At 56.3% G+C, this 22,600-nt stretch overlaps 2 protein-coding genes across 6 annotated transcripts; one reads left to right on the top strand and one right to left on the bottom strand.

The window, feature by feature from the left end:
• Positions 1–1,140: 1,140 nt before the first annotated feature.
• LOC141953803 (uncharacterized) lies at positions 1,141–11,442 on the top strand. Of its 5 annotated transcripts, none has more exons than XM_074892642.1 (11): positions 1,141–2,392; positions 2,581–2,741; positions 3,178–3,266; positions 3,503–3,994; positions 4,692–4,844; positions 5,761–5,937; positions 6,290–6,522; positions 7,162–7,268; positions 7,727–9,238; positions 10,158–10,225; positions 10,896–11,442. In XM_074892642.1, exons 1-9 carry the CDS (start codon positions 2,145–2,147, stop codon positions 7,861–7,863), a joined length of 1,797 nt encoding a protein of 598 aa, XP_074748743.1. In that variant the 5' UTR covers positions 1,141–2,144; the 3' UTR covers positions 7,864–9,238; positions 10,158–10,225; positions 10,896–11,442. The 5 variants fall into 5 exon arrangements, with proteins under 5 accessions (XP_074748743.1, XP_074748744.1, XP_074748742.1 ...); XM_074892643.1 differs by having other exon boundaries at positions 10,158–10,594; XM_074892641.1 differs by having other exon boundaries at positions 10,158–10,661.
• A 3,043-nt stretch (positions 11,443–14,485) lies between these two features.
• On the bottom strand, positions 14,486–21,207 carry LOC141954112 (uncharacterized). Its single transcript, XM_074893305.1, has 9 exons — positions 19,980–21,207; positions 19,631–19,791; positions 19,106–19,194; positions 18,378–18,869; positions 17,528–17,680; positions 16,453–16,629; positions 15,868–16,100; positions 15,128–15,234; positions 14,486–14,669 (listed from the first exon to the last, which is right to left on the bottom strand). Exons 1-9 carry the CDS (start codon positions 20,225–20,227, stop codon positions 14,533–14,535), a joined length of 1,797 nt encoding a protein of 598 aa, XP_074749406.1. The 5' UTR covers positions 20,228–21,207; the 3' UTR covers positions 14,486–14,532.
• Between the last annotated feature and the right edge of the window lie 1,393 nt (positions 21,208–22,600).

Below are 22,600 nucleotides of genomic sequence, written 5' to 3'. Positions count from 1 at the left end.
AGCGGGGAGGTCCCGACAGATTGGAGATTGGCCAATGTGACGCCCATCTATAAGAAGGGTCGGAAGGATGATCCGGGAAATTACAGGCCTGTCAGCTTGACTTCGGTGCCCGGGAAGCTGACGGAGCAGCTCATCCTGAGTGCCATCACACAGCACGTGCGGGACAGCCAGATGATCAGGCCCAGTCAGCGGGTGTAGGAAAGGCAGGTCCTGCCTGACAAACCTGATCTCCTCCTACGACAGGGCGACCTGCTTATTGGGTGAGGGAAAGGCTGTGGGTGTTGTCTGCCTTGACTTTAGCGAGGCCTTTGACACCGTTTCCCACAGCATTCTCCTGGCAAAACTGGCTGCTCGAGGCTTGGATGGGCACACGCTGTGCTGGGTAAAAAACTGGCTGGATGGCCGGGCCCAAAGAGTGGTGGTGAACGGAGGTAAATCCAGTTGGCGGCCGGTCACGAGTGGTGTCCCCCAGGGCTGGGTTTTGGGGCCACTCCTGTTTAACATCTTTATTAATGATCTAGACGAGGGGATCGAGTGCACCCTCAGTCAGTTTGCAGATGACACCCAGTTGGGTGGGAGTGTTGATCTGCTCGAGGGTAGGGAGGCTCTGCAGAGAGACCTGGCCAGGCTGGAGCGATGGGCTGAGGCCAACTGGGGGAGTTTCAATAAGGCCAAATGCCGGGTGCTGCCCTTGGGCCACAACAACCCCCAGCAGCTCTACAGGCTTGGGGAGGAGTGGCTGGAGAGCTGCCAGTCAGAGAGGGACCCGGGGCGGGGGGGGGGATGGACAGCTGGCTGAACAGGAGCCAGCAGTGTGCCCAGGTGGCCAAGAAGGCCAGTGGCATCCTGGCTTGTATCAACAATAGCGTGGCCAGCAGGGACAGGGAAGGGATCTCACCCCTGTGCTCGGCACTGGTGAGGCCGCCCCTCGATGAGTGGGTTCAGTTTTGGGCCCCTCACTCCAAAAAGGCCATTGAATGACTCGAGCGTGTCCAGAGAAGGGCAACGGAGCTGGTGCAGGGTCTGGAGCACAGGTCTGATGGGGAGCGGCTGAGGGAACTGGGGGGGTTTAGTCTGGAGAAGAGGAGGCTGAGGGGAGACCTCATGGCCCTCTACAGCTGTCGGAAAGGAGGGTGCAGAGACGGGGGATGAGTCTCTTGAGCCAAGGAACAAGCGCCAGGCCAAGAGGGAATGGCCTCAAGCTGCGCCAGGGCAGGGTCAGACTGGCTCTTAGGAAGGATTTCTTTGCAGAAGGGGTTGTTGGGTGTTGGAAGGGGCTGCCCAGGGCAGGGGGAGAGTCCCCATCCCTGGAGGCACGTGCAGGGGGACTGGGCACACCAGAAAGCAAAGCGAGGTGTAGGGGCATCCTGAAATGGAGCCCAGGGACTTGGGGTGCCTTAAAGCGACAGCCAGGGCTCCAGGAATGCAGAGAGAGGCACACCAAGGGGTCCAGGGTGTCCCAAAAGTCAGGCTGAGAACCCAGGAAGCACAAAAAGGGACATGGGGGTGTCCAGCCACCGCCTCTTGTGCTTGCAGGGAGCCTTGCTGGCGAGAGCCTGCTCTGCCGAGCCCGTCTGTCTCCCACGCCGGCGAGCCTTGCAGGCAAGAGGAGGACAGGGGTCCACAGAGCGTGCAGGGAGGTGGGAGCCTTGGAGAGGTGGCCTTGGGCAACCCTGTGCCCCTGGAGACAGTGCGCCAGGGGCCGTTTCCCTTGGCAACGTGGCCTGTGTACACGCAGAGAGGTTCTGAGCACCCGGGACACTCCCAGCCCCCATTGAGCCCTTTATGATGTCAGCGCACGGCCCCCAGAACAAGGGGTTCTGTCCCAGGCCCTGCACACACAGTACCTGGTGGTGCTGCCAGTGCTGTGCCAGTGGGCTGGTGCTGGTGGCACTGGTGGAGCTGGTGCTGCGAGTGGAGCTGGTGCTGCTGGTGCAGGTGCTGGTGGAGCTGCCAGTGGAGCTGGTGCTTGTGGCAGCGCTGGTGGAGCTGGTGCTGGTGGTGCCGGTGCTGCCATCGCTGCTGGTGGTGGCTCAGCCTGCAGGCAGCTGCCCGTGCCCTGCCACTCCTTGGGGTTGGCTCCTCTGTTGGCAGCCGGCACCCGGCAGTGCCCACTAAGTCCTGCCTGGCAGCGCTCCCCAGGGATGAGCGAGGGGAGGCGGTTCAGTGCCCATCCCCGCCGGGCCATGAGGAGGATCTGGCGGTGGCTGTGCGGGAGGGCCAGGAGCATGGGGGCAGGGGAGGGTCCCGAGTCCTCCAGGAGCAGCGGTGGCCATGAGCTCCAGCCGGAGGGCCGGGACGAGCTGCACCGTGCAGCCACCAGCGGCAACTTGGCCCCAGCGCGGCCGCTGGTGGAGGAGCGCGACACCGACTGCCGGGACAAGGCCGACAGGTAACGGGGCGCAGGCAGGCGGGCGCTGCCTGGGAAGCTCCGGGGCTCTTTTCCTCCCCTGGGGCTTAGCTTTGTGCCTGTGGGTGTTCGTCCTCGAGGGAGGTCACTACGGAAAGGGCGGGCAACAACAGGCCCTTCTCCTTGCCGTGAGCTGTGCCTACGACTGGCTCTGCTCTTTGTCTCTCCAGGCGCAGGCGCAGTGGCAGCGCGCGGCCTGTGGACCCCAGCAAGCGGGAGAAGAAGGGAGAAGCTGCTCCAGGCCAAGGCAAAGGGGTGTCAGCATCCAGCGCTCCCCGTGGGGCAGCAGCTGCTGCAGCGAGGCGGCGTGCACCCGCCCTGCGGAGAGCAGGTAGGACTCTCCGGTGTGGAGGAGGGATGGGGAGAAGGCCTGTCGCCTGCCCTTCTGGCGGCTTGCCGTGGAGACGGGCCGTTTGGAAAGGATGATGTGGTGTGGCTGATGATCCAGGAAAAAGTGCACTGCCAGGCCTTGTCCCTGGAAAGCAGAATTCTCGAGACGCTCATTCCTTCGGGGCTCATTTCTGATCACTTTGAGCCATGCCGTCATCCCCCTGGCACACGGAAAAGGCGTGTGCGCTAGAGGAGACGAATTCCCCAGCAGGAGAAGAGACGTGTCTGGAATCTGCATTTTGACAAGTCCCCCTGGGTTTGGGGTGTGTGGCTGTGCTAGGATTGTCTCTGCAAGCACGATGATTGGGAAAGCACTGTAGGCATCAAGGAGCTGTGTTAGCTCACTCTGGTTTCAAAAACGTGTGTTTTTAATGTAGATGAGCCTGCCGCCTGCTTGGAGTCGGCCGTCCGTACGTCGCCATCAGATGAAGAAGGCGTCAAGGAGAGCAAGAGCTTTGGGCAGGAGGTATGCCAAACCAAAGATTTTCAATTCGAGTCCTCCTTTTAGGATTACGTTCCATGCTACTGCAAAGCAAGACTTTTCCAGGAATAATGTCTAAGGCAGAGTTATTGAAAACTCTTTGATAATCTGCTGTCAAGCTGCTGACAGTCCTCGCCTGGTTGTATGAAATGCTGCTGCTTCCTCCTGGTTTGAGCTGATTTCCTAAGTGCTGTCCATTTGTGTTCTTCAACTTTGAACAGGCAGAAGATGCCAGAGCCCAAATACCGACGGTGGGGTCAGATTCATCCCCTTCCCACCTGAGCCCTGGGAGACATCAGCCATCTGAAAGGGTCGATGGGCAAGTGTTTCTGAGAGAATGTCACCAATGCCTTCACGTGCAAGGAAAGCTCCATGAGGACATGGCTGAGATGCGAGAAGAAAACGAGAGCTTGTCTCGGCAGCTGAGCAAAGCCGAAAGAAAAGCTGATGGGCTGGAAAAGGAAGTGGAGCAACTGAAAAATGCCCTCTTGGAACAGACATCGGCTTTAGACTGGACAGAAAGAGAATTACAAGAGAGCAAGAGGCAGACACTGGACTGGTATGGTGCATGCCTTCTTAAAGAGCAGAAGAGAGAAGATGCCATCAAGAAGGCAGAAGAGCTGCAGCACCAACTGGCCCAGCTCCAAAGTGAAAACGTTTTGCTGCGTCAGCAGCTGGGAGACGCGCAGAACAACAGCTGCCTGGAACAAATGGTGAGTGGTGGTGCCTCTACATGCGAGGCCGACAAGGTAGAGAAAGAGGTGAGGTGAGCGCTGACCAAGACTGACTTAAAGGAGAGCAGTTCCCAAGGCTGTCTGGCGCTTCTAAAAGTCAGCAGGTGTACGGTCCGTGCGCGGGAGTCCTTCGCTCGGCTTGGTTCTGTTTTGCGCTGGGTTTGTTGGAATCGCGGAAGGTTCTGACAAGCCTTGAGATGTTTATAGACACAGACGTACGTAGAAACGCTGAGGCCCGCGTTGGGTTTCGTTTGTGGAGCAGAACAATGGCGGGAAGGATGATACACAGAGCTGGCTCTAGGAAGCCTTGGCTCGGGTCGCTGGAGAAAGGGCTGCAGTCCAACGACAGCTCCCGCGTTGGCATCCCGTTAGATTTTAGCATTAACTTAAGGAACAAGCCAAACCCCACAAAGGCACAGTCTCGGCATCTTCCGAGGAGAACGTGCTGGGAGACAGAAATCTTCCCCAAGAGATGACATTTCTGTAGCTGTCTTCACTCGCCAGGGGTGGCTGGAGACCATCAGCTGTGCAGATGCCCTCTTCTGCCCGTGGATGCGATGGCTTTGCTTTGCGATGCACTTAGAAAAGTGATCTCGGCCTGTGAACTAGTAACTGGAAGTAAAACTACGCACTTGGGCTTCTTTTAATTTGTACTCCTGTGCCGTTGTTTCCCTAGAGAAGAGAGGCACAGCTGCAAGGAGAGCTCGCTGATGCTGTCAGAAAGCAGCACACAGCAGAAACTGCGCTGAAGGCTTTGACGAACCAGTACGGTCGCCTGAAGGCAGAGAACTCCCGCTTGCAGGAGGACCTGGACAAGGCTAAGGCCAAGGTATGCAAAGGCTGTCAACATGTTCATGTCTTTGAAGTGTTCTTTTCCTTCAGCAGACAATATTCTGGGATCAAATCCAGGAGAGATTTGTCTGCGGACGTCACGAGCGTCAGACTAGAGGGTGCTTTTAGCTCCTTTCTGCTGCCCTCTCGCCTTGCAAAGCTGATGCGGCTCTTCAGGGGGCTTGTTTCGAGGCTGAGGGGCAAAGCAGTGGCTTGGGGGCAGCATGTGGGTGGGGAAGAACAAAGCAGCTGTGCTCTTCCGAGTCTCGCTTCTGTTCCCACACCGTCCAAACGTTGTGGCCGTGAGATGAAACCACAAGCCACGTGCCCCCTGATGTCTCTGGCCTTGGTTGTTCTCCCTGCAAGGTTTTTCCTCTGTCGATCTCTGCACAAAGATGGTGTCTAGTTCCCTGGCAGTGGTGGTTGGGGGCAAGGAAAGTGACCTTGGTTTGCCGTTGTCTCATAAGCCAGGCTTCGCCCTCCCTCTAAGGAAGGCCTTGAAGCTCTTGTCCCTCCGCCCGCACTGTCCTCCCCAGCCATTAGCACAGGGGTGTGCGTGGGAGAAGGGACGGGGCACGACAGGAGCGTGGTGGAAGCCAAATGAAAGGCAGCGACCGCGGTGAAATGCCAAAGAGCATCTCCAGAGGCACGGATGTGCTATGATGCTGCAGGAGGAGTGGAGCGCCTTTGCCACGGAGCCTTTCTGGAAAGGAGGGACGGGTGGAAGCTGGAGCAGTCTTGTTGGCAAGGGCTTGAAAGGCGCACTTACTTTCAGGAATCCAAGCGCCTTTTCCCTGGGTTGAAATACAAACTCAGGGCACTGAAAGCCATGATCTCGATGCATCCGTTGGATGGAGTTTCACCGAGATTTGAGACCCCTCTGCTCAAGGCAGATTGTTTTTCCCCACATACAGGCGTGCGAACTCTCCGCACAGCTGGAGCTGCAGTCCCAAAAATCTCTGCAGCTCGAAGCTCTAAATAAGGAGATGGGACAGACGGTGACAAGTCTGTCAGCTCGCTTGGCGACTCCTGGCGCGGGTCACACCACAACAGCGCCGGAAGAGAAGCAATATCTGAGTCTACGTTTGGAGGTCAGTTCATGTTCCATTTGTATCTGTGGTCGGCGTTGCGTCCATTTGTGGCTGCGGTCACGACTTTTAGGTGTTTTGTCTCGGGCACGTGGTTCTCTTTGTTAGTGCTGTGGGTTTGGCTTTCCCGTAGGGAAGCCGGGGAGCTGCAAAAGGCTGCGCCAGAGTCTGTGTGTCGTGTGTCGTGGCACCAGTGCGCGTGAAAAACACGCAGCCGTTTTGCTGCTCCTCGTGCAGACAGCGTTTAGGCTGTTTAAGAGCTTTTCTGTAAAAGCGGCGGAAAGAGCAGGTTTGTTGAGAGGGGTGGGCATTGTCTCTGTCTTCCTGTTTCTTGAAGTTGCATCTTCTCTTGTAGGTACAGGCAGCCGCTGAAGCCAGAGTAGAAGAGATCAAGACCGCTGTCGCCTCTTGGAGAAACAACCTGGAGCAGATCATTAGAGCTCAGGCTCTCGAGCTGGAGAGAGCAAAGGACAAGCAGGAGTCGACCGCCCTGCTCCTGGCCTGTGCACAGGCAGAATTAAAGAGCTCTGACAAGCGTTTCTGGGTGATGGAGGACATCGCAAGAGTTCTCAGAATCAAATTAAATAAGTAAGTCCCAACGTTTTCTTTTTTTCCCCACGTAGTACAATAGGACCCTTTTCATCGCGGCTTTCCCAACCCACGTCCCTTTCTTGGATCTGGTCAGCATGATGTGCGCACTTCTCCAGAGCCCGCCGTGGGCTCTCCCATGGCAGAGGCCTGGTTTTGTTTCTCTTGACGGACCCTGAAGTAACCAAGCTGACCAGGCCTGTCCGGAGGGTGTTCTAGTTAGTTTTCTTTTAACAGTTTTCTGTAGCCACCTCCCCTTCCTACACGTACGGTGCAAAAGAGGAGCTCCCTTCCCCTTCTGCTGTTACCCTCCAGCTGAGGAGAGACACACGGGGAAAGGCAGAGGGGACAGAAGAGGAGCCTGTGAGGCAAAAATAATCTATTTGCTGTCCGTTATAACGGTGCACCTTCAGTGTGTGTTTACTGTGGGAGGAGGGAAAGAGCCCCGAGTCCTTACTACCTTCTGGGAAAGGTCTGACAAAGACCTAACACAGACTGCTTGGAAGCCCGAGCAGCAGCACGTGTGGGTGGCTCGGAAGTCTGTGTTCCTCAGCCCAACAGTGCAGTGTCACACCTGGGGAACCACTTGGTGCCACTATGAGCAACAGCCGTTCTTGCACGCTCCTGCATTTCTCACAGGGCTAATGAGAGGCTAGCAGAAGCCAGGAGGAGCAACGGCAGTCAGAAAGCGGAGTGTGAGCAAGACCAGGGGACCAGGGGACCGAGCGTAAACCCATCGGGCTCAGGTAAGCAGCTCCAGGTGTGATTCTTCAGTGCTCGGGTGGGTTAGGGATTACGGTTGGGTTTTGCTTGGGATACTGAAAGAGCGGAAGCCTTTTCCATGTAATTCCTGGTGACGTGGAACCAGGAGAGAGAAGTTGCTTGCTTATCCCGCCGAGCATAAAGCAGGTCTTGTTAGGTGGAAACCCAAAACAGGGAGCGGGCTCTCCAGAGAAGAATTTCATAACAATGGTTCCTTTGGAGTTTCTTTCGCGGGCTTTAGAAAGCTAGTTGCCTGATGGTCAGGCATGGAAAATCTTATTTCCTCCGTTGCGTGTGTCCCTTTCATTCTTTCTGGTTTCCTCTGTGGGCTTAAATCTCTCCAGACCTTCACAGCGTCCTGTCGCAGTTGATAGTTGTCCATTGACTTTGTGGGCTCGCTCTGCTCTAGAACTAACATTGGATCTTGCTTTCTCTCTCCCAGCCACCAGCGAACGTAAAACCAGATCTGGTGGGGATTGTCCCCGGACATCTGCTCTTCCGCCAAATGTCAGCGAAGCCTGGGATATCCCTTCTGGGGCAACTCCGCCCGACAGCGACATTTTGACGGAGAGTTATTAAAGTGATAGCGACATTTTGACGGAGAGTTATTAAAGTGGTAGAAAACACTCAGGAAAGTTGGTGAATATTCTTTGCCTACCCCGTTCTGGAGAGTGAAAGCAGCCATGGAGGCCTGTAGAAAAAAGGGTTCTGCCACAGGCGGCGCCCGGAACAGCCGCCTCTCCAGGAATGGCTTTGGCAGCTCCGTCGCCCGTGGAGCCCTTGCGGGTGAGCGGTGCGGAGGAGCCCTGGAGTGCAGCTCTGTCGACCTTGCTCCCGCCTCCGGTCAGTGGCCTTGTGCGAAGCTCTGCAGGCTCGGGTGAGCCTGACTGCCAAAGCTGCAGCGAGGAGGTGCCAGCTGCGACAGGGAGGGGACGGCTCAGGGCTGTGCCCACCGCCTGTGACAGGGCTCTGCTCCCCTCCCGCTAGTGCAGGTACCACTGGGGCAGGAGGCAAGGCGTGATGGGTGCCCCAGCTGCCAAGATATGCAATTGGAACATGTGGAGAAATGACTAAATGGGGGAGCACGGAGATAGATACAAATACGTCCTCTTTAGAAATGACACCCAGGGACAGGATGTTTAATCCGTACCTCCTGCTCTCTAGGTCTACGGAGCTGCCGGCTGGAAGGGAGCAGATGTTAACCCCGACTAGGAGAGGCCCCGCACCACAAGGGCCGGGGGAATACACCGGTGTTCCCCGTGCACAGTCTCCCCTCCCTCGGGCAGAGGGAAAGGACCGCGGGCTCCCTGTGGCACCCGAGGGGCCGTCCGGCCCCACCTCAGGGTGTCCCATTCTCACAGGGTGTGTGTTTCAGGGCATCTCCGGAGCCCTGGATGTGCCTTTCTGGTGACCCACCCCTGCACCCTTCCAGAGACCCCTGACAAGCTGAGCCCTGAGGCGTGGCTTTCTGGAAGCAGGAGGGCAGGCCCAGCCCCAAGTCCCGAGGGAAAACTGAACAAGGCCACGGCTTTGACCTGGCTGCAAAGGAGCTAGAGGGAGCACTGAAAACGTACCAAACGTCCCTGGAGAAAAGCATTAGCCAGGATCCCTGTCTGATCCCATCTCGCAGCGGGTCTTCTGAGAACCTCCAGACCACTCTCCTTCCTCGGCACAGCAGGATGTTGATGTTCTTGAATAAAAGGGCCGAGTCGTTGCCTTGGGTCAAGGGCTGCACAGGGACTTTGATGGCCACTGCAGCTGAAAAGGAAAATGCTCCTTTGAGAACGTAGCGTGGCTGGAAGGAAAATAACTTGTGCTTTGTCTGTGTAACGTGCTCAGAGCGAAGATCGTGGATGAGCAGAGCGTGCGGCTACACGAGAGCAAACTCCAGCTCCCCGGCCACGTGCCCACCTCGCCGCGCACGCCGAGGAGCATCCACGCTCCCAGCACGGAGGTGAGGCTCTGAGAGGGCTCGGGCTCAGCAGACAGCTTGCAGGAGCTGATGTCTCCTGCGAGCGCGGGGTGGTGTTTGTAGTTGCAGCTGAGGGTGCCGGAGAAGAGCTGAATCGATCCTTGGGTTGGGATGGAAAGGGGCAGCAAACACCCCGAGTGCGACGGCTTTATGGGTGAGGAGGGACTCTGGGGAGCTGCAGCTCGGTGCCCTTGGCACACTGCTCCACCCCCGAGCTGCTGTCTGATGAGATCCTGTGACACAAGGACAGAAATTGCACTTTGGCTCTTTTGCAGATTTGAGAGGTGTTAAAAGACCTGAGTTTTAAGTTCGCTTTAAAATTAGGAGAAGTAACACAGAGCAGTGTGCTTGGGCAAGTTACTTCTGTCAGCCAAAAAAGGTCAGAGCAAGCTGACGGATAATGTCGACTAAATTGCACTGAATGGAGATCTGCCTTCCCCAAAACCTCAGGTTGGGATTGACCAAGTTGATGAAGAACTCTGGGGGAAGAAATGAAGGAAAATCCAGGAAAGTCCAAGATTGTGTTCCGACAGCTCCTCAAATAAAAGAGGTGGATTTGGAAGTTTGTTGGTACATTTTGAAATTTGGAGGGAACCCAGTTTGGTTGGAAATGAGCTCTTAAGGGTGAAAGCGCCGTTTGGGGCCTGGCAGAAAGAGCTGTTTGTGTGTTCCACTCTGTTTTATTTCTTTCTGTTTGTTTCACCTGGGCTAGTTCGGTGGGGTTTTTCAGTTTACATTCAGACCCAAAGGACAAAGCTATGATTTAGAACCTCAGTGGGGCTGGCGTTCATGGGGAGAACTGTCAGTGGAGCCGGGGGAACTGTAAAGACCAAGACTGTACGTTGAAATTCGGGGTCTGACACGCACCTCCTCCTTTGAAAGTCTCTGTTCCTCCTTCCAGGGCTTGAAGAGCGTGAACTTCTCTGAACGCCAGCTCCAGAGTAAGGTGTTGCCATCTGCCCGTAGCAGGTACCGTGGGGCAAACGGAGGAGGCAGGGAATGCCTCTCTGCATGTGGTGAGGGAGAGGTTGAGCACTTTGGCTGCTCCCCCCTGTGCTTTCACCTCCAAGGGTCTTTCTTCTCTCTTGGTTTGGTTTTGGTCAAATTATAGGAAAATGGTATTAAAAAGACTCTGGAACTAGTGGGATGGAGAAGTAAACTCTTCAAAATATGTGGGGGAACGCTGTGGGTTTAGAAATCATCTTGGTGCCCAGTGGTTTTGGAGGAGTGTCTTTACACAGGAGGTGATGAGACTTCGAGGGCCAGTGCTGCCTGGCGCGGTGTGACCGACGTCGCAGGCTGTGCTCAGGAGGGAGCCTGAGCTGCTCCTCCGCTGGTGTAAGCCAGGAGCACCGTGATCTGTGCCAAAGGGGCGAGGGGAAGGCAGAGACACTCTGCGCCTCTGGTCTGTGCGCGTGGCAGGCTTGGTGACAGCCTTGGGGTGCTGTGGAGGGTGCTGGCCGGTCTGGGGGGTGCTGGGGTGGGTGAGGGCCATCAGCTCCTTGGCTGGTGGAAGCGTATTGGAGCCTTATCCCTGCGCTGCCTGCCAGGGATGCTGGGAGGGACGTTGGGGCCGTGCAGGTGGTGGAGGGTCAGGTAGAGTTTGCAGAATGACTTGAGAGAGGAAATTTGTTTTCAGCTTCCCATCACGAGAACCGCCAGACTCGCTCAGCCCCCCGAAGGCCGCGCAAGACACGAAGCCTGCAGGAGGAGCTGAAAGCCAAGACTCCTCCTCCTGCTTATCCCCCTCTCAACCTTCTGAGATCGGCTACTTAAATGTAGCTTCGCCTGGAGACACCACAGCCTCCCAGCTGCAGGAGGAGAGTCAGAGCATCAGCTCCGAGAACTTCTAAAGGGGAAGGGTGTTTGTAAAATGTTAGCTGGACTGCAGGGTTTTGGGCTTCTCTTGCTGGGGGATGACGAGGACTGCAGGGGAGAATTGCCACATTGACTGAGTTGGTAATTTCTGGTTCAGCTGTAGTATTCAACAGCTTTATTTTCAATTTACCCAACTGTAAATGTGTGTGTATGTGTGTGTGAGATCCCACACGGAGGCTGGAATTTGTAGATAAACTCAGGAAAATGGAAGAGGGGTGGGGTGAAGCGTATCTTCCCCTGAACCCTAATTCCTGGTCCAGTCCAAAACTACCAGTTTTGTAAATAAAACTCGGAGAAGTTCCCTTTCACCACGTGCCTGCTTTCCTCCATTCCCCTCGATCTGTGCTCAGAGGCCGGTCATTCCTCTTTTTGCACGCCCTTACCCCTGCATTTTGCTTTGTGCAAGCCTGGGGAGGGGAGCGCGGGGTGTCTGAGCACTGAGGGAGGGGATGAGAAGGTGTGGAGAAGGAGGATTGGGGGAGGGAAAGGAGGGGCTCTGAGAGCGGGGATGGTGGGCAGAGGGGCCAGGAGGCAGATGAAGGGAGATGGAGGGGACGAGGGAAATGGAATAGGAGCAGGAGAAGGGAGGGGAGCTGAGCATGCGGAGAAGGAGAGAGGGTGGGTCTTGAGTGCTCCCTGACAGTGCTGGAGGCTCTGTGAGGATGCTTGGGAGGGGGTGGAAGGAGTCAGCTCATGCGGAAAAGGGGTGTAGCAGGGATCTGTGCATGCAGAGAGGGAAGCAGAAAGGCTCAGAGTGTGAGCTGTGGGGAAGAGGAGGGGTCTGACCGCACGAGTGGGATTGGAAGGTCTGTGCCTACTCAGGAGGGCAGGGGATGAATCGGAATCACAGTTTGCACGAGGGGGAACCAAGGAGATGGCAGTGCTCGGAAGGGGAGAGGTGCTCAGAAAAAATGCATTGGCCTGGAGGGCGTCTGAGCATGCCTGGTGGGGGCTGGAGGGGACCTGATCGGGCACAGAGGGCCACAGTGGGGATAAGAGCGGTCCCCAAGGGAAGAGAGCAGGTCTGCCCCGGGAGGGAACAGCGGATCTCTGAGGAGAGTGACGGGATCTGCGCACACGTAAGATGAGGTTTATTCAAAACCTACTTGGCTCCAACCACAATTACAACAAAATTTTTTTTCCAATCTGCCCTGCTCTTTTGCAGCTGTGCTGACGGCACAGTTAAAGATACTCGCTTGGAATCTGTCATCTTGTTCTCCACTCGGGCTCCTCTGTACAAAACCCATCTCAAAACAATTTCAAATAAGCTTTGCCCAAGGCAGATGGTCCCCTGCAGCTGGAGATTCTCCACTGGTGTGACTTTTCAGCAAGGACTCCTGAAACTTAAGTTATCTTTGAGGGGTTTTTTATTTTCAACTTGACTTTTTTCACCCTGCCAGTCTCCTAATCTTGTGTCTCTGTCAAGGAAGACACCATGTTTGTGTCTGCTCAGGTGAGGTTCAGTGTTGCTTGTCTGTGACTCTTTGGGTCTCGCTGGGGAGAGGGCAGTGGGTGGGAGGAGACAGCTCTGACACGGGCTGTGGGCACCTGGAGGAGGCGCCGGGGAGACCTTATTGCAGCCTTTCAATACTTATGGGGGCTTGTAAGAAAGATGGGGACAAACATTTTAGCAGGGCCTGTAGCAATCGCACAAGGGGTAATGGTTTTAAACGAAAGGAGGGTAGATTCAGACTAGATAGAAGGAAGAAATTCTTTATGATGAGGGTAGTGAACCACTGGCACAGGTTGCCCGGAGAGGCCGTGGATGCCCCGTCCCTGGAAACAGTCAAGGTCAGGCTGGACGGGGCTCTGAGCAACCTGATTGAGTTGAAGATGTCCCAGCTCATTGCAGAGGGGTTGGATTAAGTGACCTTTAAAAGTCCATTCCAAACCGTTCTGTGATTCGAGGATCCCCCCAGAGCCCCCAGCATGTCTTGGGGTGCACAGAAAGACACATCCAGGGGGTTGTGGGTGCCCCACTGAGCGGTCCGGGCTGTCCCCAACAGCACATCGTGGTGACCAGGGTGCCCCTAAGGTGCACGAAGGAGTCCAGCTTTTCAATCTATCCTAAACAGACAGAGGGACCTCAGGAAAAAGTTCAGGAGTCAGGAGTCCTTGAGAAACAAATACAGAAAAACACAAGCAAAGCTTTCATACATCCATCACAGTTTACTCTTCATAACTGTCAGAAATTCGTTTGTTTGAGCCCTTGCATTCCCTTTCAGTGGCCATCAAAGTCCCTGTGCAGCCCTTGACCCAAGGCAAGGACTCGGCCCTTTTATTCAAGAACATCAACATCCTGCTGTGCCGAGGAAGGAGAGTGGTCTGGAGGTTCTCAGAAGACCCGCTGCGAGATGGGATCAGACAGGGATCCTGGCTAATGCTTTTCTCCAGGGACGTTTGGTACGTTTTCAGTGCTCCCTCTAGCTCCTTTGCAGCCAGGTCAAAGCCGTGGCCTTGTTCAGTTTTTCCTCGGGACTTGGGGCTGGGCCTGCCCTCCTGCTTCCAGAAAGCCACGCCTCAGGGCTGAGCTTGTCAGGGGTCTCTGGAAGGGTGCAGGGGTGGGTCACCAGAAAGGCACATCCAGGGCTCCGGAGATGCCCTGAAACACACACCCTGTGAGAATGGGACACCCTGAGGTGGGGCCGGACGGCCCCTCGGGTGCCACAGGGAGCCCGCGGTCCTTTCCCTCTGCCCGAGGGAGGGGAGACTGTGCACGGGGAACACCGGTGTATTCCCCCGGCCCTTGTGGTGCGGGGCCTCTCCTAGTCGGGGTTAACATCTGCTCCCTTCCAGCCGGCAGCTCCGTAGACCTAGAGAGCAGGAGGTACGGATTAAACATCCTGTCCCTGGGTGTCATTTCTAAAGAGGACATATTTGTATCTATCTCCGTGCTCCCCCATTTAGTCATTTCTCCACATGTTCCAATTGCATATCTTGGCAGCTGGGGCACCCATCACGCCTTGCCTCCTGCCCCAGTGGTACCTGCACTAGCGGGAGGGGAGCAGAGCCCTGTCACAGGCGGTGGGCACAGCCCTGAGCCGTCCCCTCCCTGTCGCAGCTGGCACCTCCTCGCTGCAGCTTTGGCAGTCAGGCTCACCCGAGCCTGCAGAGCTTCGCACAAGGCCACTGACCGGAGGCGGGAGCAAGGTCGACAGAGCTGCACTCCAGGGCTCCTCCGCACCGCTCACCCGCAAGGGCTCCACGGGCGATGGAGCTGCCAAAGCCATTCCTGGAGAGGCGGCTGTTCCGGGCGCCGCCTGTGGCAGAACCCTTTTTTCTACAGGCCTCCATGGCTGCTTTCACTCTCCAGAACGGGGTAGGCAAAGAATATTCACCAACTTTCCTGAGTGTTTTCTACCACTTTAATAACTCTCCGTCAAAATGTCGCTATCACTTTAATAACTCTCCGTCAAAATGTCGCTGTCGGGCGGAGTTGCCCCAGAAGGGATATCCCAGGCTTCGCTGACATTTGGCGGAAGAGCAGATGTCCGGGGACAATCCCCACCAGATCTGGTTTTACGTTCGCTGGTGGCTGGGAGAGAGAAAGCAAGATCCAATGTTAGTTCTAGAGCAGAGCGAGCCCACAAAGTCAATGGACAACTATCAACTGCGACAGGACGCTGTGAAGGTCTGGAGAGATTTAAGCCCACAGAGGAAACCAGAAAGAATGAAAGGGACACACGCAACGGAGGAAATAAGATTTTCCATGCCTGACCATCAGGCAACTAGCTTTCTAAAGCCCGCGAAAGAAACTCCAGAGGAACCATTGTTATGAAATTCTTCTCTGGAGAGCCCGCTCCCTGTTTTGGGTTTCCACCTAACAAGACCTGCTTTATGCTCGGCGGGATAAGCAAGCAACTTCTCTCTCCTGGTTCCACGTCACCAGGAATTACATGGAAAAGGCTTCCGCTCTTTCAGTATCCCAAGCAAAACCCAACCGTAATCCCTAACCCACCCGAGCACTGAAGAATCACACCTGGAGCTGCTTACCTGAGCCCGATGGGTTTACGCTCGGTCCCCTGGTCCCCTGGTCTTGCTCACACTCCGCTTTCTGACTGCCGTTGCTCCTCCTGGCTTCTGCTAGCCTCTCATTAGCCCTGTGAGAAATGCAGGAGCGTGCAAGAACGGCTGTTGCTCATAGTGGCACCAAGTGGTTCCCCAGGTGTGACACTGCACTGTTGGGCTGAGGAACACAGACTTCCGAGCCACCCACACGTGCTGCTGCTCGGGCTTCCAAGCAGTCTGTGTTAGGTCTTTGTCAGACCTTTCCCAGAAGGTAGTAAGGACTCGGGGCTCTTTCCCTCCTCCCACGGTAAACACACACTGCACCGTTATAATGGACAGCAAATAGATTATTTTTGCCTCACAGGCTCCTCTTCTGTCCCCTCTGCCTTTCCCCGTGTGTCTCTCCTCAGCTGGAGGGTAACAGCAGAAGGGGAAGGGAGCTCCTCTTTTGCACCGTACGTGTAGGAAGGGGAGGTGGCTACAGAAAACTGTTAAAAGAAAACTAACTAGAACACCCTCCGGACAGGCCTGGTCAGCTTGGTTACTTCAGGGTCCGTCAAGAGAAACAAAACCAGGCCTCTGCCATGGGAGAGCCCACGGCGGGCTCTGGAGAAGTGCGCACATCATGCTGACCAGATCCAAGAAAGGGACGTGGGTTGGGAAAGCCACGATGAAAAGGGTCCTATTGTACTACGTGGGGAAAAAAAGAAAACGTTGGGACTTACTTATTTAATTTGATTCTGAGAACTCTTGCGATGTCCTCCATCACCCAGAAACGCTTGTCAGAGCTCTTTAATTCTGCCTGTGCACAGGCCAGGAGCAGGGCGGTCGACTCCTGCTTGTCCTTTGCTCTCTCCAGCTCGAGAGCCTGAGCTCTAATGATCTGCTCCAGGTTGTTTCTCCAAGAGGCGACAGCGGTCTTGATCTCTTCTACTCTGGCTTCAGCGGCTGCCTGTACCTACAAGAGAAGATGCAACTTCAAGAAACAGGAAGACAGAGACAATGCCCACCCCTCTCAACAAACCTGCTCTTTCCGCCGCTTTTACAGAAAAGCTCTTAAACAGCCTAAACGCTGTCTGCACGAGGAGCAGCAAAACGGCTGCGTGTTTTTCACGCGCACTGGTGCCACGACACACGACACACAGACTCTGGCGCAGCCTTTTGCAGCTCCCCGGCTTCCCTACGGGAAAGCCAAACCCACAGCACTAACAAAGAGAACCACGTGCCCGAGACAAAACACCTAAAAGTCGTGACCGCAGCCACAAATGGACGCAACGCCGACCACAGATACAAATGGAACATGAACTGACCTCCAAACGTAGACTCAGATATTGCTTCTCTTCCGGCGCTGTTGTGGTGTGACCCGCGCCAGGAGTCGCCAAGCGAGCTGACAGACTTGTCACCGTCTGTCCCATCTCCTTATTTAGAGCTTCGAGCTGCAGAGATTTTTGGGACTGCAGCTCCAGCTGTGCGGAGAGTTCGCACGCCTGTATGTGGGGAAAAACAATCTGCCTTGAGCAGAGGGGTCTCAAATCTCGGTGAAACTCCATCCAACGGATGCATCGAGATCATGGCTGTCAGTGCCCTGAGTTTGTATTTCAACCCAGGGAAAAGGCGCTTGGATTCCTGAAAGTAAGTGCGCCTTTCAAGCCCTTGCCAACAAGACTGCTCCAGCTTCCACCCGTCCCTCCTTTCCAGAAAGGCTCCGTGGCAAAGGCGCTCCACTCCTCCTGCAGCATCATAGCACGTCCGTGCCTCTGGAGATGCTCTTTGGCATTTCACCGCGGTCGCTGCCTTTCATTTGGCTTCCACCACGCTCCTGTCGTGCCCCGTCCCTTCTCCCACGCACACCCCTGTGCTAATGGCTGGGGAGGACAGTGCGGGCGGAGGGACAAGAGCTTCAAGGCCTTCCTTAGAGGGAGGGCGAAGCCTGGCTTATGAGACAACGGCAAACCAAGGTCACTTTCCTTGCCCCCAACCACCACTGCCAGGGAACTAGACACCATCTTTGTGCAGAGATCGACAGAGGAAAAACCTTGCAGGGAGAACAACCAAGGCCAGAGACATCAGGGGGCACGTGGCTTGTGGTTTCATCTCACGGCCACAACGTTTGGACGGTGTGGGAACAGAAGCGAGACTCGGAAGAGCACAGCTGCTTTGTTCTTCCCCACCCACATGCTGCCCCCAAGCCACTGCTTTGCCCCTCAGCCTCGAAACAAGCCCCCTGAAGAGCCGCATCAGCTTTGCAAGGCGAGAGGGCAGCAGAAAGGAGCTAAAAGCACCCTCTAGTCTGACGCTCGTGACGTCCGCAGACAAATCTCTCCTGGATTTGTTCCCAGAATATTGTCTGCTGAAGGAAAAGAACATTTCAAAGACTTTGCATACCTTGGCCTTAGCCTTGTCCAGGTCCTCCTGCAAGCGGGAGTTCTCTGCCTTCAGGCGACCGTACTGGTTCGTCAAAGCCTTCAGCGCAGTTTCTGCTGTGTGCTGCTTTCTGACAGCATCAGCGAGCTCTCCTTGCAGCTGTGCCTCTCTTCTCTAGGGAAACAACGGCACAGGAGTACAAATTAAAAGAAGCCCAAGTGCGTAGTTTTACTTCCAGTTACTAGTTCACAGGCCGAGATCACTTTTCTAAGTGCATCACAAAGCAAAGCCATCGCATCCACGGGCAGAAGAGGGCATCTGCACAGCTGATGGTCTCCAGCCACCCCTGGCGAGTGAAGACAGCTCCAGAAATGTCATCTCTTGGGGAAGATTTCTGTCTCCCAGCACGTTCTCCTCGGAAGATGCCGAGACTGTGCCTTTGTGGGGTTTGGCTTGTTCCTTAAGTTAATGCTAAAATCTAACGGGATGCCAACGCGGGAGCTGTCGTTGGACTGCAGCCCTTTCTCCAGCGACCCGAGCCAAGGCTTCCTAGAGCCAGCTCTGTGTATCATCCTTCCCGCCATTGTTCTGCTCCACAAACGAAACCCAACGCGGGCCTCAGCGTTTCTACGTACGTCTGTGTCTATAAACATCTCAAGGCTTGTCAGAACCTTCCGCGATTCCAACAAACCCAGCGCAAAACAGAACCAAGCCGAGCGAAGGACTCCCGCGCACGGACCGTACACCTGCTGACTTTTAGAAGCGCCAGACAGCCTTGGGAACTGCTCTCCTTTAAGTCAGTCTTGGTCAGCGCTCACCTCACCTCTTTTTCTACCTTGTCGGCCTCGCATGTAGAGGCACCACCACTCACCATTTGTTCCAGGCAGCTGTTGTTCTGCGCGTCTCCCAGCTGCTGACGCAGCAAAACGTTTTCACTTTGGAGCTGGGCCAGTTGGTGCTGCAGCTCTTCTGCCTTCTTGATGGCATCTTCTCTCTTCTGCTCTTTAAGAAGGCATGCACCATACCAGTCCAGTGTCTGCCTCTTGCTCTCTTGTAATTCTCTTTCTGTCCAGTCTAAAGCCGATGTCTGTTCCAAGAGGGCATTTTTCAGTTGCTCCACTTCCTTTTCCAGCCCATCAGCTTTTCTTTCGGCTTTGCTCAGCTGCCGAGACAAGCTCTCGTTTTCTTCTCGCATCTCAGCCATGTCCTCATGGAGCTTTCCTTGCACGTGAAGGCATTGGTGACATTCTCTCAGAAACACTTGCCCATCGACCCTTTCAGATGGCTGATGTGTCCCAGGGCTCAGGTGGGAAGGGGATGAATCTGACCCCACCGTCGGTATTTGGGCTCTGGCATCTTCTGCCTGTTCAAAGTTGAAGAACACAAATGGACAGCACTTAGGAAATCAGCTCAAACCAGGAGGAAGCAGCAGCATTTCATACAACCAGGCGAGGACTGTCAGCAGCTTGACAGCAGATTATCAAAGAGTTTTCAATAACTCTGCCTTAGACATTATTCCTGGAAAAGTCTTGCTTTGCAGTAGCATGGAACGTAATCCTAAAAGGAGGACTCGAATTGAAAATCTTTGGTTTGGCATACCTCCTGCCCAAAGCTCTTGCTCTCCTTGACGCCTTCTTCATCTGATGGCGACGTACGGACGGCCGACTCCAAGCAGGCGGCAGGCTCATCTACATTAAAAACACACGTTTTTGAAACCAGAGTGAGCTAACACAGCTCCTTGATGCCTACAGTGCTTTCCCAATCATCGTGCTTGCAGAGACAATCCTAGCACAGCCACACACCCCAAACCCAGGGGGACTTGTCAAAATGCAGATTCCAGACACGTCTCTTCTCCTGCTGGGGAATTCGTCTCCTCTAGCGCACACGCCTTTTCCGTGTGCCAGGGGGATGACGGCATGGCTCAAAGTGATCAGAAATGAGCCCCGAAGGAATGAGCGTCTCGAGAATTCTGCTTTCCAGGGACAAGGCCTGGCAGTGCACTTTTTCCTGGATCATCAGCCACACCACATCATCCTTTCCAAACGGCCCGTCTCCACGGCAAGCCGCCAGAAGGGCAGGCGACAGGCCTTCTCCCCATCCCTCCTCCACACCGGAGAGTCCTACCTGCTCTCCGCAGGGCGGGTGCACGCCGCCTCGCTGCAGCAGCTGCTGCCCCACGGGGAGCGCTGGATGCTGACACCCCTTTGCCTTGGCCTGGAGCAGCTTCTCCCTTCTTCTCCCGCTTGCTGGGGTCCACAGGCCGCGCGCTGCCACTGCGCCTGCGCCTGGAGAGACAAAGAGCAGAGCCAGTCGTAGGCACAGCTCACGGCAAGGAGAAGGGCCTGTTGTTGCCCGCCCTTTCCGTAGTGACCTCCCTCGAGGACGAACACCCACAGGCACAAAGCTAAGCCCCAGGGGAGGAAAAGAGCCCCGGAGCTTCCCAGGCAGCGCCCGCCTGCCTGCGCCCCGTTACCTGTCGGCCTTGTCCCGGCAGTCGGTGTCGCGCTCCTCCACCAGCGGCCGCGCTGGGGCCAAGTTGCCGCTGGTGGCTGCACGGTGCAGCTCGTCCCGGCCCTCCGGCTGGAGCTCATGGCCACCGCTGCTCCTGGAGGACTTGGGACCCTCCCCTGCCCCCATGCTCCTGGCCCTCCCGCACAGCCACCGCCAGATCCTCCTCATGGCCCGGTGGGGATGGGCACTGAACCGCCTCCCCTCGCTCATCCCTGGGGAGCGCTGCCAGGCAGGACTTAGTGGGCACTGCCGGGTGCCGGCTGCCAACAGAGGAGCCAACCCCAAGGAGTGGCAGGGCACGGGCAGCTGCCTGCGGGCTGAGCCACCACCAGCAGCGATGGCAGCACCGGCACCACCAGCACCAGCTCCACCAGCGCTGCCACAAGCACCAGCTCCACTGGCAGCTCCACCAGCACCTGCACCAGCAGCACCAGCTCCACTCGCAGCACCAGCTCCACCAGTGCCACCAGCACCAGCCCACTGGCACAGCACTGGCAGCACCACCCCTTGTTCTGGGGGCCGTGCGCTGACATCATAAAGGGCTCAATGGGGGCTGGGAGTGTCCCGGGTGCTCAGAACCTCTCTGCGTGTACACAGGCCACGTTGCCAAGGGAAACGGCCCCTGGCGCACTGTCTCCAGGGGCACAGGGTTGCCCAAGGCCACCTCTCCAAGGCTCCCACCTCCCTGCACGCTCTGTGGACCCCTGTCCTCCTCTTGCCTGCAAGGCTCGCCGGCGTGGGAGACAGACGGGCTCGGCAGAGCAGGCTCTCGCCAGCAAGGCTCCCTGCAAGCACAAGAGGCGGTGGCTGGACACCCCCATGTCCCTTTTTGTGCTTCCTGGGTTCTCAGCCTGACTTTTGGGACACCCTGGACCCCTTGGTGTGCCTCTCTCTGCATTCCTGGAGCCCTGGCTGTCGCTTTAAGGCACCCCAAGTCCCTGGGCTCCATTTCAGGATGCCCCTACACCTCGCTTTGCTTTCTGGTGTGCCCAGTCCCCCTGCACGTGCCTCCAGGGATGGGGACTCTCCCCCTGCCCTGGGCAGCCCCTTCCAACACCCAACAACCCCTTCTGCAAAGAAATCCTTCCTAAGAGCCAGTCTGACCCTGCCCTGGCGCAGCTTGAGGCCATTCCCTCTTGGCCTGGCGCTTGTTCCTTGGCTCAAGAGACTCATCCCCCGTCTCTGCACCCTCCTTTCCGACAGCTGTAGAGGGCCATGAGGTCTCCCCTCAGCCTCCTCTTCTCCAGACTAAACCCCCCCAGTTCCCTCAGCCGCTCCCCATCAGACCTGTGCTCCAGACCCTGCACCAGCTCCGTTGCCCTTCTCTGGACACGCTCGAGTCATTCAATGGCCTTTTTGGAGTGAGGGGCCCAAAACTGAACCCACTCATCGAGGGGCGGCCTCACCAGTGCCGAGCACAGGGGTGAGATCCCTTCCCTGTCCCTGCTGGCCACGCTATTGTTGATACAAGCCAGGATGCCACTGGCCTTCTTGGCCACCTGGGCACACTGCTGGCTCCTGTTCAGCCAGCTGTCCATCCCCCCCCCCGCCCCGGGTCCCTCTCTGACTGGCAGCTCTCCAGCCACTCCTCCCCAAGCCTGTAGAGCTGCTGGGGGTTGTTGTGGCCCAAGGGCAGCACCCGGCATTTGGCCTTATTGAAACTCCCCCAGTTGGCCTCAGCCCATCGCTCCAGCCTGGCCAGGTCTCTCTGCAGAGCCTCCCTACCCTCGAGCAGATCAACACTCCCACCCAACTGGGTGTCATCTGCAAACTGACTGAGGGTGCACTCGATCCCCTCGTCTAGATCATTAATAAAGATGTTAAACAGGAGTGGCCCCAAAACCCAGCCCTGGGGGACACCACTCGTGACCGGCCGCCAACTGGATTTACCTCCGTTCACCACCACTCTTTGGGCCCGGCCATCCAGCCAGTTTTTTACCCAGCACAGCGTGTGCCCATCCAAGCCTCGAGCAGCCAGTTTCGCCAGGAGAATGCTGTGGGAAACGGTGTCAAAGGCCTCGCTAAAGTCAAGGCAGACAACACCCACAGCCTTTCCCTCACCCAATAAGCAGGTCGCCCTGTCGTAGGAGGAGATCAGGTTTGTCAGGCAGGACCTGCCTTTCCTACACCCGCTGACTGGGCCTGATCATCTGGCTGTCCCGCACGTGCTGTGTGATGGCACTCTGGATGAGCTGCTCCGTCAGCTTCCCGGGCACCGAAGTCAAGCTGACAGGCCTGTAATTTCCCGGATCATCCTTCCGACCCTTCTTATAGATGGGCGTCACATTGGCCAATCTCCAATCTGTCGGGACCTCCCCGCTCAGCCAGGACTGCTGGGAAATGATGGAAGGCGGCTTGGCGAGCACCCAGCCAGCTCCTTCAGCACCCTCGGGTGTATCCCGCCCGGTCCCACAGACTTGTGTGTGTCCATGTGATGCAGTAGGTCACCGACTGTCTCCTCCCGGATTGTGGGGGGGTCCTTCTCCCAGTCTCTGTCTTCTGGCTGAGGAGGCTGGATTCCCTCAGTACAGCTGGATTCCCTCAATACAGCTGGTCTACAAGCTTTGCATGTGTTTTCCTTCA

The sequence above is a fragment of the Strix uralensis genome, chromosome 23 (genome assembly GCF_047716275.1).
Source record: "Strix uralensis isolate ZFMK-TIS-50842 chromosome 23, bStrUra1, whole genome shotgun sequence".
Taxonomy (NCBI): domain Eukaryota; kingdom Metazoa; phylum Chordata; class Aves; order Strigiformes; family Strigidae; genus Strix; species Strix uralensis.
This window is presented reverse-complemented; position numbering and strand designations above follow the sequence as displayed.

What these genes read in the sequence shown, in the direction of transcription:
- LOC141953803 (XM_074892644.1), top strand. Translation starts at nt 2,145, where the DNA reads ATGAGCGAGGGGAGGCGGTTCAGTGCCCATCCCCGCCGGGCCATGAGG. An exon ending in ACAGCTGCCTGGAACAAATG is followed by an intron (nt 3,995 to 4,691) that starts GTGAGTGGTGGT and finishes TTGTTTCCCTAG; the next exon opens with AGAAGAGAGGCACAGCTGCA. An exon ending in TGGACAAGGCTAAGGCCAAG is followed by an intron (nt 4,845 to 5,760) that starts GTATGCAAAGGC and finishes CCCCACATACAG; the next exon opens with GCGTGCGAACTCTCCGCACA.
- LOC141954112 (XM_074893305.1), bottom strand. Translation starts at nt 20,227, where the DNA reads ATGAGCGAGGGGAGGCGGTTCAGTGCCCATCCCCACCGGGCCATGAGG. An exon ending in TGCCGGGACAAGGCCGACAG is followed by an intron (nt 19,792 to 19,979) that starts GTAACGGGGCGC and finishes TTGTCTCTCCAG; the next exon opens with GCGCAGGCGCAGTGGCAGCG. An exon ending in CGTAAACCCATCGGGCTCAG is followed by an intron (nt 14,670 to 15,127) that starts GTAAGCAGCTCC and finishes TCTCTCTCCCAG; the next exon opens with CCACCAGCGAACGTAAAACC.